General features: G+C 38.1%; 1 protein-coding gene across 1 annotated transcript; it reads right to left on the bottom strand.

Moving 5' to 3' along the window:
* Positions 1-4,021: 4,021 nt before the first annotated feature.
* Positions 4,022-8,778, bottom strand: LOC137949458 (UPF0481 protein At3g47200-like). The gene is made up of 4 exons (XM_068795507.1): positions 8,596-8,778; positions 8,237-8,284; positions 5,243-5,473; positions 4,022-5,188 (listed from the first exon to the last, which is right to left on the bottom strand). Exons 1-4 carry the CDS (start codon positions 8,776-8,778, stop codon positions 4,022-4,024), a joined length of 1,629 nt encoding a protein of 542 aa, XP_068651608.1.
* Positions 8,779-15,252: the final 6,474 nt, after the last annotated feature.

The following is a 15,252-nucleotide window of genomic DNA, read 5'->3' as shown; positions in this document are numbered from 1 at the left end:
TATTCAATCTGATGTTTGGGGTCCTGCAAAGGTTCCCTCTGTTTCTCGAGTTCGGTATTTTGTGACATTTATTGATGAATGCACTAGCATGACTTGGGTATCCTTGCTGATAAAAAAGAGTGATGTGTGTCTAGCTTTTTAGAAATTTCACCAAATGGTACACACTCAGTACCAGAAGCAGATTCGTGCTTTGCAATCTAACAATGGTACTGAGTTTGTCAATACGTCGCTTGGTAATTTTTTGAACAATCATGGAATTGGTCATCAAACCTCATGCACCTATACTCCCCAACAAAATGGATTGGCAGAGAGGAAGAATAAACAAGTTTTGGAAGTAGTGTGTGTCTCTCTCTTTGGCATGAACATGCCTCTGTTTTATTGGGGTGAAGCTGTCAAATCTACTGCCTACCTTATCAATCGAACACCTTTTCAAACTCCTCAACAAAAACTGCACTCCCTAATTTCCTTTCCCCATCTTCCGAATCTTGAACCCCGGGTTTTTGGGTATACTGTATATGTTCATATCCCAAAAGTCTTGCGAAATAAACTTGATCCATGTGCCAAATGATGTGTTTTTTGTTGGCTATTCTGATTTTTAAAAAGGATATTGGTGCTATGATCCACACACCCGAAAGCTCCATGTAACTCTAGATGCCTCATTCCATGAATTACAACCTTATTACTCAGGGGGAGAGCTCAAGTGAAGAGAATGTTCAACAAGGGAATAATAGAGAGGCTGAGTTTACTGAGTTAGAAGCGGTGAATGAATTTCTTCACCAACTAGGTCGACATGATGTGCAACAAGATTGTGCTCCCAACCATGAAGTCGAGAGTGAATCATTAATTTCTCCTGAAGAATCCTCAGAGTTGCCTCCGTCTGCACCATCAACTGAAGAATCAATCCAGAATGTTCCTCCTCAGGTAAATACGAAACCTGTGTTTGATGAATCTATTGAAACATGTGTTCCTATAGAAAATATAATTCTTAGATATCCACAAAGATTGAATAGGGGAATTCCAAAGAAACAGTATGAACCTGATCTTGAAGCCAAAACAAAATACTCAATCAACAACTATGTGTCCTCCCATAGGTTGAGTAAATCATATGCATTTACTATTGATCAATTATCCAGGGTTTCTATTCTTAGTAATGTACATGATGCATTGGCTGATCAAAAATGGAAAAAGGCAATGAACGAAGAAATGGAGGCTTTACAAAATAATGCCACTTGGGAACTTGTTTCATAGCTTAAAGGTGTGAAGACAATTGGATGTCGATGGGTGTTCACGGTGAAACTCAAACCGAATGGAAGTATTGAAAGATATAAAGTTCGGTTACTTGCAAAGGTATGGAATAGATTATCAGGATACTTTTACACCAGTAGCTAAGATCAATACAATTTGCATTCTTATATCTATAGCAGCAATTCTAGACAGGCCTCTGTAACAATTTGATGTTAAAAATACATTTCTCAATGGAGATTTAGAAGAAGAAGTCTACATGGAGTTACCACCCGGAGTTAAAATTAGTTCTTTATGTCAAGGTAAAAGTATGTAAATTGAAGAAATCATTGTACGGGTTGAAACAATCACCTAGAGCATGGTTTGGAAGATTCTCGACTACAATGAAGGAGTTTGAATATATGCAAAGTAACTCAGATCATACTTTGTTTATAAAATGCAAAGAAGGAAAAGTAACGGCTTTAATTGTATATGTTGATGATATGGTCTTGACAGGAGATGACCCATGTAAAATGCAAGCTTTACAGGAGTCTTTAACCACTAAATTCGAAATGAAGGATCTCAAAAAATTTAAATATTTTTTGGGAATTGAGGTGGCAAGATCGAAACATGGATTCTTCCTTTCACAATGAAAATATGTGTTGGATTTTCTAGCCAAAACCGGAATGCTTGATTGTAAACAAGTAGAGACGCCCATAGAAATGAATCATAAGCTCGAAATTCTCCCAGATTAAATCCCAATAGACAAAGGGCGTTATCAGCGATTAGTTGGAAGATTAATCTACCTATCACACACAAGATCAGACGTAGGATATGCAGTGAGCGTTGTGAGTCAGTTCATGCATGCACCAAGTGAAGAACATATGGAAGCAGTTTATCGGATCTTGAGATACTTGAAGAGTGCTCCAGGAAAAGGTTTGTTATTCAGAAAAAATGGTGTCTCTAACATTGAAGGATACACAGATTCTGATTGGGCAGGAGATCAGACAACCAAAAGATCCACGTCTGGTTACTTTACTTTTGTGGAAGGTAATTTTGTCACTTGGAGAAGCAAAAAACAGAAGGTAGTATCAAGATCAAGTGTTTAAGCTGAATTTAAAGGCATGGCTCATGGTGTATGCGAATTGTTATGGATAAGAAATATCCTGAGGGACTTAGGGATTGAATATGCTGAATCTATGAAACTCTACTGTGATAATAAGGCAGCCATCGAAATTTCAAAAAATCCGGTTCAACATGATCGCAATAAACATGTTGAAGTTGATCGCTATTTCATCAAGGAAAACCTTGATGCAAAGATTATCAAATTTCCTTTTATTCCATTCGAGAGTCAGTTGGTTGATATGCTCATGAAAGGAGTATCAAGGAAAGTATTTCATGGTATCATTGACAAGTTGGGCATGATCGACATCTATGCACCAACTTGAGGGGAAGTGTTGAAATGAGCTATAAATTATGTAATTTTTTACCGTAATTATAGAAAACGATTTGTTTCCTTGATTTGTTCCTGGTTTTAAGATCTAAATTGGATCTTAATAAGGTTGTAAATGTATTATAAAAAGCCTCAATGAGGAGAAGAAAAGAAATCATCGGAAAATTCTTTGTATGTGTTATTGCTTTGATTACTCCGTTTGACAAAACTCACAAAAAATGTGAGGAGTGAGTCCAACCCCTTACTCAACCCAACCCCTCCCTAATCCAAGTCGAGTTAGACAATCCAATGGAAAAGTGACTTAATTTTATTTTGTAAAAGTATTTTTGCCTTTTAATCGTATTGAAGTTAGAAATAAACCTTACTTTCAAAAGGATTGAAAGTATGAATCATAATCAAACCCGACTAAAGCTTAGTCAAGGTTAGGGTGAAGGAAGAAGAGAGAAGTGAAGGACCATTATCAAGTTAATCGAATTTCTTCATCCAATTTTTATAATCAAAGTAATTAGTCAATAGTGATAAATTGAGGGGAAGTGCTTAATATTAATATTTAACTTATGACCCCAATCAAAAGATTAAGGGTCTGCTTGGAACCAAATGAAAAATAAAGTAAAAAAATAAGAATTTGACAATTATTATTCTAAAAAATAGTTAATGAAAAGAAGAATTTGATCATTATCTCGTTTTTACTAATTATTTTTGGGAATAATAATGGTCAAATTCTCATTTTATTTTATTTTATTTTCTAGGATTCCAAATATAACCTAAGGAAATTCAGAATTTGATTTGTCATGAATGGGCGCATCTCAATTTCTAAAAATTTGATGTAGTTATTACTAATGCTTTAGTTATCTATAACTTATCCAATAGAAAAGCTATTTGGTACGAAACGGCTATCTCAAAGGTCTGATCATGATCAATGGTTATCTGATCGGGTAGTTGAGATAGCCGTTTATCATTATCAGCCGTTTCGTATATTTCGCTCCAAATAGTCTTTTGTATTGGATCAGCCCTCTTAGTTATCAAATAACCAATTAACATAGCTTAATTAATTTGATGCATAAATTAAAAAGATCCATTCAGCTTAATGATTGATTTTCCCTTTACACACATGGAACAAGGACAGATTAACCCAGAAAGTTTGATCTCTGGAAAGGTGGCCATCCGCATTGCGGATATTGCTTCTCCACTTCTCCAAGTTGAAGATCAAATATACAAGAGCAGTTTCAATAATCAAACTGAGACTAACCCAAATCCCATTATCTAGGAAAGAAATCAAAGCTGAAGAAACAGGAACCGAACTTTGAAGCAACAAATATCAAACACAGAAATCCCAGTACTCGGACTTCATGCTAAAGGATGATAATATCTGTAGATGCCAAAGAAGGTGTTGGTGATAGCCAGACAAATCGCCAAAATTCCAGCCGCTAATGAAACTATCGCCCACGGATTGCCGAAGTAGTCCCGATTCAGCTTCGCCCTCCACATATTCCATGGAGTCTTGTAGTATTTCATTATATCTCTGATTAATTTCTGATACTTGACCTTGGCATCTGATTCAACTATCAGTCCCTTGGACATCAAGTTGAACATCAAAGCGATGTTCTTTTCACTGCCCAACCCATGATCGATAATCCCACTATGATGCAGAATCTCCACGTCCTCGGCAGTGTTCACGATGAAATCCATAAAAGCAGCGTAGAAGGTGAAGCATTTCCCGAGTGCAGGGTCGGCTTGTTCGAACGCTATCAAGTTTCTCAGGAAGGTGTTTGTGTAATTGTCAACAAGAACGTGTGAGATTTCCATCACTCCGTTATCGAATTTTATGTCCAGGAAGTTACCTCCCTTGCGTCTCTTGAATTTGATGCCTGCGTCTTGGAGCCTCTTTGCACATGGGACGGTCGGTAATGGCCTTAGGCGTTGGGAGCGGTGGTCGACGGAGGGGTGCCTTTGCTTGACGAGAGGGAGTAAAGAGCAAGAGGAGTCGAAATTCCTTACTGGGTCGTTACCCTGATCGGATGTTACCATGAAATGGGAGTGAACTAAGTGGAGAAAGTGAAGGAGACAGGATTCTTCTGGGTGGAAGGATTTCTTGTCCTTGTCTCTGTGAATGGACGATTCCGCTTTGCTGATTGTATAATACGGGGTTTTGAAGAAATTCACAGAGAGACTAACCAGAGAAACAGAGGAGATCGTTTTGGCGAAAGAATTGAATAATTGAAGTAAGACGAAGAAGGGGAGCTGGTTCTCTTCCAGGAGCAAATCCCTGGCTACACATCTCAGAATCCATTCAGAAGAAGAAGCAAATATGAGGTCTGTCTCGTATAATTTCTTCTCTTCCACATGAGACTTCCTCTCCTGTGATTTGAGGAACAGCTCCAGAATGAAGCAACCATCGAGCACCAGCATCTCCCCAAACTCGTCTTCCCCAATAGGAATGTCCTCGGAGTAGCACCTCCTCGCTGATTTCTTCAATTCCTGCACACTGTTGAGGATTTCATCCAAGGTCAAAACCTCGTTCCGAGAGCAGAAGTCACGCAGATACTTCCACTTCTTCTACTCCATCGCCAGCAACCTCTTGTTTTCCCAGTAGTAAGAACCGATGGAGAGAATCTTAGGCTCGTAAGCTTCCTCATTTGTACGGCGTATGATATGAGGCACCCGGACGATGGTGGGTAGCTCCGGATGTGACTGCTCCGCATTTGAGGACCTGTATTTGTTTTTCATGGCAATCATCCATGACCCATCGTCGCCTTCTCCAGTACTCATCTTCGAATGCACAGCTTGCTCGAATGGTGGCTTCAGATGAAATTACAGTAGAATAAGCCAAGAATGCATTGAGAAACCAACTGGAATCGGCGGCCTCTGTATAAAAAAATGGACTCGATCGACCTATCTGGAAGAGTAGTTGAACATGGTAAGACAGCAAGTTATATTTCCTCGTACCCCAATTACAACTTGAGGGGAACGTTAAGAGAAAAATTAAATTAAATTTAAAATTAACCTATGTAATAATTTAGGTAAAAATAATGGCAAAACAATCTCTATCAATCAAGAGATTGATTTGTCGTGATTTTAAGAAATCATGGGAAAATCTTGATTGATTTTGATCTCTTAAATTAACAAAATTCGTATCCTTAATTAAGGAATCAGATGATCCTTAATTAGTCCATAAATAGGCTCGTATTAATTGTAAAATTTATTGTAATTCAATAAAAAAATTCTGGAGTCGGCGACCAACTCAGAGATTACTTACAACCACTACTTTCAAGAAAAAAAGAAGTACAACATAATAAATTTAGATCACTATTGGCAATGTATTATATTTATATTGTTAAACTGAGCATTCAATTTATTTGGTTAAATTCAACATCATTGTGTTCAATGGATAGCACTACTTGACGGCATTTATGGATTAAATTTTGCGTGAATTTATAGATGAGACAAGATTGAAATGAAGCAATGTTATAAAATTTAATTGATGTGGTGTTGATGTCAATAGATGCTTCTAGATGTCCATTTTATTGATGAGACAAAAGTTTTAGACTTTTGCTTGTGAATTCAATTTTTTTTAAAATATGCATTTAAAAAAATATTTTATTTATTTTATTTTCCTTGTGTAAAAATCATAAAATTTAAGAAATTTAGCTTAAATAACAACTACTTTGGGGAATGACTGGATCACTACTTGTTTGGCTCTCAATCCCCATTAAATCAATTTTGCTTATAAAAATACTTAAATAACTAATTTAAAAAATTGACTTATTTAAATGACAAAAAAAAGTCTCAGATGAAAATTGGTTGAACATCTATTTGACCAAGCAAGGACCATTAGAATACTCCATGTAGAATACTCCATGTAAATAGACTGACTAGTACTTCAAGATTGTTTGATTGCTTGGCATCTGTTCGATCAAACATAAGAGAGAAATCTCTTGAGAAGCAATTGTCCAAGTCAAGCATTTCTACAAATAGATTGTTGGCCCAAGTGGCTTCTCAAGAGGCGTGGGGGAGGAGGTAAATTGAGATTATAATTTAAAAAATTAGTGCTTAAATATAAAAATTAAATCATAGTAATAATAAAAGTAAACACTACAAAGGAGACAAAGAGTTTTTGTTTTCCATGTTTCCTTTGCCCAAAAAAAATTCACTAATAAGTTCAATTAGATGAAATTTTACACTTAATAGAGATTTTGGCTCTCTTTAAGCCTAGTGTAATGTCCAATTACACACAAGTAAATTTTTCCTAAAGATTATACAACTAGATTATATAGCTCGAGTAAGTTTTTCCCTTCTCGATTCCAGGTTCTAGAGCACCTTTCAAAGAATAAATCAAAAATACCCAAAAGAAAGAAAAATTGACACCCTTTTTAATGGAGAGACAACCTTCTCCAAAAGAGTTATCAAGCCTTTTGAGCACAAGAGTTGAAGTAGAGGAGCTTGAATATTAGGAATGTTGAGTGATTTGAGAGAGGTATGTAGTTTTTGCAAAATGTATAGTTTTTTTTCTCTCAAAAAAGGTTTGTACAAAAAATTCAAATGAATAGGCTTTTTGAGTGCTTTGAATTGCCAATGAATGCTTACTTAAATGCTTCCCAATGAGTTTGGGGGTTCATTATTATAAGTTTCCCAACCAAACTAGACGTTATTTGTCTGATACAAAAAGTTGCAAAAATGTTAATCGATCAAGAGAAAGGTATGATTAATCAACCATGTGTAATGACTATACTTTTAGGTTTCCCAAACTTGTTGATCAATCGAGGCATCAATGAATGAGTTTTCAACCTTTCAAAAAACTCATTGATCGACCCTTTTCCATTGCTTTATAGGATTGGTTGTGTAGTGCTCGGGATGATCGATCATGCAATAACGTATAATTGATCATGTTGTATAAACTTATATAGTAGCATTCTGGATGATCAATCATGCTTTATAAGCTATGCCACACTACATTTGGGATGGTCGATCAATCCCATGTAGGTTGGTCGATCATGATTTATGCCAGAGTGTAAATTTGAGTTTTAAGCCTAACCAAAATAAAACTAAGGGTTATTGTAAGTTTAAATCAGTTTTATGCGTCGTTCAAATATAGTTTTAAAAAATTATATGCCCTAAACCTCCAATACTCATGTGTACCTTAGAATTGAAGTTTGTTGAAAATCCTCATACAATACTAGAGTTCTTGAGATATTTTTTAAAGACATTGACTCTAATTTTCAAATCTCCAAGCTTTACTAGTAGGTGCTTCTTCAAAATGACTTAACATGTCGTATAGCTCGAGACCTTGTATTAGATTTTCTAATTCTTTTGTATAAACTTTGATCTTGTATCTCTTGAAGGAAATGCATTTGAAATGTTTGAGTTGCAAAAATCAACATAATTACAGTTAAGGTTTATAATCATTACAATATGGAAGAGAGTCAACCAGATGTTGTTTGAAGTAGGGTTGATTGGTCCACAGATGTCAGCATGCACCAGTTGAAGATTCTGAGAAGTCCTTCATGTGTTTTCTTTTGGAAATGGATCTCTACGTTGTTGTCCTTCCAAACAATTTTCACATACCGTCGAAGGAGCTATAAATTGAGGCAGTCTATTAACAATTCTTTTCCACTGAAAAAATTTTAAGTCACTGAAGCTTAAATGTCAATATCTAGAGTGCCAAATCCAAGTAGGATCCTCTGTAAGAGAAAAAAAATATTTCTTCTTTTTGTTGTTTCTATGCAGATAAGATGAACATTCTGTTTGAGGTTATTGTAGTCTCCATGATCAATCCTCTCTCAAGATGATAAATTTTACATTTCCCATGTTGTATGAGAATTGCAAGCCCCTTTTCTTGTAGTTGTCCAACACTTAGCAAATTAGTCTTTAGTTCTAGAACATAAAACACCTCAATGATGACATGCACAAGTTCATTCACCAACATTCGTATGTTTTCTTTTCCTATCACAACCATGCTTGAATTGTCTCCCAAACTTTACAAAATTGCTAAAACTTTCATCAAGCATGGAGAAAAGCTCCTTTTTGCCACACATATGGTTGTTGCAACCTAAATCAAGGAACCATAGCTCCTCTTTACTAGCTTCCTTGGAGTCCACATATGTCATTAACAACATTTCTTCATTAACTTCTGCATAATGTGTCTTTGTCTCTGTCCCCTTTATTGGGCATTCGTATTGAAAATATCCAAGTTTATGACAATTGTAACACTCAATGGTAGACTTGTCAAAATTTTGCCAACCTCATCCTCTCCCTCTAAATCCACCACGACCACGTCCTCTTCCTCCTGATTGTCCATCATAAGTAACCTTCAATGTTTGTTCTTCCACAACATGACTATTCATGTGTTGTTCATGCACTAGAAGACTGTTTTGCAACACATCAATGGACAAGGTGTCTAGTTCATTAGACTCTTCAACTGAGCACACAACATAATCAAATTTTGTAGTCATAGATCTTAGAATCTTTTCAATGACCACAATATCCTCCATTTTCTCACCATGAACCCTCATATTGCTAACTATAATAAGGGTTTGAGCAAAATATTCATTCACAGATTCTCCTAACTTCATGTTGAGCACCTCAAATTTCTTTTGAAGTGCTTGACGTTGTACACACTGCACTACTTTTGCTTCAAGAAGTCCCAAATATTCTTCGATGTATCATTGTTCAAAATGGTCTCCAAGACTGATCGATCAATGGCTTGGAAGAGATAATTTTTAACCTTTCAAATCCTTCAACTTTGCATATGCAATCACCTTCTTTTGTCCTTCTGTGAGTTCTGCCCCTGAATCAGCTCTAGGGATCCCTTCTTCTATCAAGTACCAATATTTCTTTGAGTGCAGAAAATTTTTCATGATCATACATTAGTGATCATAGTGTTCATTAAGCTTTGGAATTGTTGGTTGAACAAAACTACTTTCAGATGTCATTCTTACGGGTTTTTTTTTCACTTCTAGGATTTTTTTTCTCCTCGAAACAAGCGTCGTTCTTCTCTCCTCACAGCAACACGAGGCTCTCCTTGTTTTTTTTTTAATTTCTCCTCTCCTCAAAAAGCTCTCCTCATATTTTTTTCTTCTCTCCTCTAAATGCTCTCCTCGGTTTTTTTTCTCTCTTATCTCATCGAAACAGGCGCTGCTCCTCTCCTCAAAGCGGCGCTAGAAAAACGAAGACTGATCAGCCATTCGGTCAGACGAGAACCCAAGAGATGGCAACATCGACGTCAGCGAAGAAATCAGAGTCGTTTCTTCCATCCAAAGTTAGGAAGCAAAAATTGGTGAAGAAGGGTTTGCGGCTGCGGCACAACTATTTTTTTTTCTTGATGTCTCTCTCGCCGTCTCTAATTTTTGGGATCTTTGGGTTTCGGGAAGCTCCGGAGGGAGCTTTTGTCGAGTCAGGAGGGGTCTGTGGCTACGGTGCGGCTATTTTTTTTTTGATGTCTCTCTCATCGTCTCTGATTTTTGGGAAGCTCTGGAGGGAGCTTTCGTTCAGTCAGGAGGGGTCTACGGCCGTCTCTGATTTTCGGGATCTCTGGGTTCCAAAATTTTCTTCTCTTGGGGGTCTCGCTCTCTCCCTCTCTCAAATTTCTTTTCTCTCTCGCCATCTCCTTTGATTTCGGGATTTTATTCCCGAACAGAATTTTCTTTTCTAGAGGGGTCTCGCTGTCCCTCTCTCAATTTTTTTTCTTGATGTCAAACCTCTCTCTTTCTACGACTGCGGTGCAAGAAGACGAGGGGTTGCCGAATGAAAATTTCTTCCCGGAGTCGCTAATCCAGCTCTGATACCAGATGTTGAATTTTTCGTATGCAAAGAAAAAATCCGGGAGCTAGAAAAAACTATTTATTCAAAAATCAAAATGGCTTACAAATAGCCTTACAGAGAAACAACAATTCTTCTGTTTTACATTCCGGAAGACATGGTCTAAGGACTCAAAATAGTCCTGAAGGAATAATTCCTTCTAACAATTCCAACAACTTTAACAAAATTAGGGTTCACTCATACCTGTTCAAATCATAGGTCACTCACTAATCAAGTTGTTTTTTTATGACATAAAAATCATTCCAATTTTTCGTCTACCAGGTTAAAGTCGCTTAGTGTTATGGGGGCTTCTTGGTCTGTAATTGTTTGTTTGCATCATTGAAGAAGAACACCCATTTTAAAGACGAGTACGGCAACTTTTATGAGACTTTACGATAAAGCAAATGAAGAAGACTAAATATTTTTCACATTTGATCTCAAAGAAGATTATCACAAGTTGCAAAAACATGAAATAGAGTAGAAACCCTTCGTCATATTGTTGGCCTTTATATCCCTCTAAAGGTATACTGCAAAAGTAAAACTATGCAAGTCAGTGACAGGAACAACTCAAAATGAAGTTTCTCTGCTCAGCAGCCCCATTAATGAGATGCAGCATCCAGAAAGGACAACTGCTTCTGCTACTAAAATCTTGTTTTCATCAGCTTACTTACTTACTTCCAAGTTAAAGAATTCCATGACAGTATCTTTCTAGTAGCAAAGAAGAACAAGTACCTTCTGGCAATGAGTGTGATCTTGTTGTTCATTAATCTTTGAAGGGGGGTTTTCTACTATCTAAAACATTTCAGTAATTATGGCTTCAAAATGAGTGTGATCTTGTCGTTCATTAATCTTTGAAGGGGGGGTTTCTACTATTTAAAACATTTCAGTAACTATGGCTTCAATCGCTTGATATGCCAAAAAGAAGATTGGACAATCATATTAGGTACCAAAGAGTAAGTACCCATTTATTTTAATATAAACTGTCGACAAACCCGAACCATGAGCCTATTACACAATGCCATCTGCTTATTACAGATCACAAAGTCAATAATGGAGTTAATATAAAAAGATAGAGAAGGATAGGAGTAATGAAGTTGCCCTTAAATAATTGAAAGACATCAATAATATCATGTGCAGTGGGCATTTGGAGGATCAAATTTCCATTTTTTCAGGGTAAAGGTTCTGGGGGGAGGGACCCTTGAAACAGATGCCAACTTTGAGTAAAAAGCAAGCATCCAAGGAAAAGCATGGAGAACCCATTTTAAAAGCAGAGAAGCCATATCTGGAGAAACCATTCAGGAATGAGAGTGAGGGTGGTCTTTCAAGTTTATCAGAATTTGGAATATTGAGATGAGACATGGTGGTTGGAGCCTATTGTTTTCTTGAAGCAGTTTAGGTTGAGGCTGTAGATTCTACTAGCAAAGAGTTGCAAAAGACAAACAAAAGGAACTGCAGAATCAAAAGCCACAGGAAGGAAATCCACGACCTAGGAAACAAGATGAGAAGAAGTAAAATCTAATCTAAGTTGCTTGGAGAAACTATCAAGAACATAGAACAAGATTCAAGAATTAGTCAGCAGAGATGGCATATTATCAGAACAAGGAACCTTTCAAAAGACCAGTAAACAAATTCAACATTTGAAGAACTCAGATCACTATAAAGGAAGAAGATTCGGTTTTTTAACTAATACTTACAGGAACGTGAGAATCCCTGGCGTTTCTCTTGGCATCGGTGGCAGAGAAGACAGTGTAAACAAGAACAAAGGTTCCCACTGCTGAGCACGGTGGAGTCTGGTCCATACGTGCGAGCAGGACATGAAGGGCATTCGTGATTTTAATTTGCCCTTTGGCGTAAACTACAATCAAGGGAAAATTAAAATCTCCCTTGGTTCGATTTCAATTTTTCTTCCTCTTCGTGGTGTGTCTTCGGGAAACAGAGAGCGGAAGAGAAAATCAGGGCTTTTGTCGCTGTTGCTGGAAATACAGCAACGCGGGAGCCAGGTTGTCACCAAAAGAGCCAGGTTGTCGCTGGAAGAGCGAGACCGTCGCCGAAAGAGCGAGGTCGTCACTGTTTCTGCTCAGAAATAGCAGCTCAGGACCGTTCTCGCCATTGCGGAAGAGGGGCTATTGTGCCTCGCCGTTGCCGGAAGAAAGGTTGTTGTGCGTTGCCGGAAGAGAGGCTGTTGTGCCTCGTCGTTGCCGGAAGAGAAGGACGACACCATTGCTGCAGTGAACGGGCTCTATTCATCGATGCTGCAGAGAAGGGTCTCTGCTAGTCGACGCTGCAGAGAAGGGTCTCTACTGGCTATGTAAAAGGTGAAAAGAAAAGATACTGGTCCCACTTGTATTGTGATTCCTCTGATTGAAGAAATAAAAAAAATCCTCTGCAGCTCCCGTGGACGTAGACAATTTGTCGAACCACGTAAAATTTTGTGTCATGTGATTGCCTGTCTATTTATTGTCATCAGTTTTTTTCATAACAACTGGTATCAGAGCAAAGGTTTGGCAAAGGGAAAAATGATGACTAGAGATGAAGTGAAGGTATCGGGGATCGAGAAATTCGATGGCAAGGACTATGGATTTTGGAGGATGCAGAAAGAGGACTACCTCCATGGGAGAAAACTCCATCTTCCACTATTGGGGAAGAAACCGGAAAAAATGGAGGAAGACGATTGGAATCAGTTGGATCGACAGGTTCTGGGGATTATTCGGCTAAACCTGTTGAGGTCCATTGCACACAACGTCAGTAAGGTGAAGACGACTATGGGTCTCTTAGAGGTCTTCTCAGGTATGTACAAAAAGCCTTCAGCGAATAACAAAGTTTATTTGATGAAAAAGTTATTCAATTTGAAGATGGTAGAAGGTACATCTGTTGCACAACATCTGAATGCTTTTAATACTATCACAAATCAATTGTCATCTGTTGAAATTGAATTTGATGATGAGATACGTGCACTGATACTATTGGCTTCATTGCCAAATAGTTGGGAAGCCATGAGAATGGCTGTGAATAATTCTGCCTGTAAATCAAAGTTGAAATATGATGATATTCGTGATTTGATTTTGGCTGAGGAGGTATGCAGGAGTGATTCAGGCGAGACTTCAGGTTCGAGTTCCGCATTGAATGTTGATTCTCGGGGGAGATCACATGACAAGAACTCAAACAGAAACAGATCAAAGTCAAAGTACAGGAGCAAGAGTAAGTCAAGGCCTAGTCAGCAGGAAACTTGCTGGAACTGTGGCAAAGCTGGCCACTTAAAGAGAAACTGTAAAAGCCCTAAGAAAATCGAAAAATGATGGTGCAAATACAGTAACTGAAGAAGTATAAGATGCACTATTTCTTTCAGTTCATAGTCCAGTTGATGACTGGATACTGGATTCAGGGGCCTCATTCCATACATCCTACCATCAGGAGATAATGCAAATCTATGTTGCAGGTGACATTGGGAAGGTATATCGGGCTGATGGAGAAGCCTTGAACGTGGTGGGGATGGGAGACATTGACATTGCACTCCCTAACAAGAACAAATGGGTCTTGAAAAAGGTCAGACACATTCCTGAATTGAAGAAGAACCTCATTTCTGTTGGGCAGCTTGATGACTGTGGCCATTCAGTAGTGTTCTCAGATAACACCTAGAAGGTCACCAAAGGAGCATTGGTACTGGCTCGGGGTAAGAAAACCGGTCCACTCTATTTGACTACTGGTTTGATTAAAACTATTGCTACTACCGTTGCAGAAAACACAATAGATTTATGGCATTGCAGGCTTGGCCATATGAGTCAGAGGGGTATGACAGAACTATTGTCCAGAGGCAAGCTACCAGAACTGAAATCAGTTGATCTCAGTATGTGTGAGAGTTGCATTATGGGGAAACAGAAAAAGGTCAGTTTTTTAAAGGGTGGCAGAACACTGAAGAAAGAAAAATTGGACCTTGTGCACACAGATGTGTGGGGACCTTCCCCAGTGGCATCCCTTGGAGGTTCTTGTTACTATGTCATGTTCATTGATAATCATAGTAGGAAGGTATGGGTTTATTTTTTGAAGCATAAATCTGAGGTATTCAATGTGTTCAAAATTTGGAAGGCCATGGTTGAAACAGAGACAGACTTAAAACTGAAATGTTTGCGGTCTGATAATGGCGGTGAGTATATTGATGGCGGGTTCAAAGAATATTGTGCAGCTCAAGGTATCAGAATGGAGAAGACCATTCCTGGGACACCACAACAAAATGGAGTTGCTGAACGTATGAACAGAACCATCAATGAGCGTGCTAGAAGCATGAGGTTGCACGCTGGATTACCACCTACTTTCTGGGCAGATGCAGTCAGTACTGCAGTTTACTTGATCAACAGAGGACCATCAGTTCCGTTGGATTGTGGATTGCCAGAGGAGGCCTGGAGCGGGAAAGAGGTCAAATTTTCTCATCTTAAACATTTTGGTTGTCTTTCTTATGTTCTTGTTGATTCTGATGCTCGTAGTAAACTTAAGGCCAAGTTAAGAAAATGTTATTTTATTGGCTATGGAGACAAGGCATTTGGTTATCGTTTCTGGGATGATCAGGGTCAAAAGATTATAAGAAGCAGGAATGTGATTTTCAATGAGAAGATTGTATACAAGGACAAGTCCAGTACAATTGCTGAAGCAGCTCCTCAGGAGTCCGAGTTTGTGAGATTGGATGACCTACCAGAGGCCACAGTGCAGTGCAAAGATGCGAGTGACGGGGAGAGTGGATCCAGTGCACCCACTCCTATTATTCCTCAGTCAGATCCAGAGCCGTCCACTCC

The sequence above is a fragment of the Aristolochia californica genome, unplaced genomic scaffold, assembly GCF_029961685.1.
Source record: "Aristolochia californica isolate CCGP_79_NKW_82.1479 unplaced genomic scaffold, dmAriCali1.0.hap1 SCAF_14, whole genome shotgun sequence".
Lineage (NCBI taxonomy): Eukaryota > Viridiplantae > Streptophyta > Magnoliopsida > Piperales > Aristolochiaceae > Aristolochia > Aristolochia californica.
The sequence above is the reverse complement of the archived record's forward strand: the minus strand, read 5'-3'. Positions and strand labels throughout refer to the sequence as shown.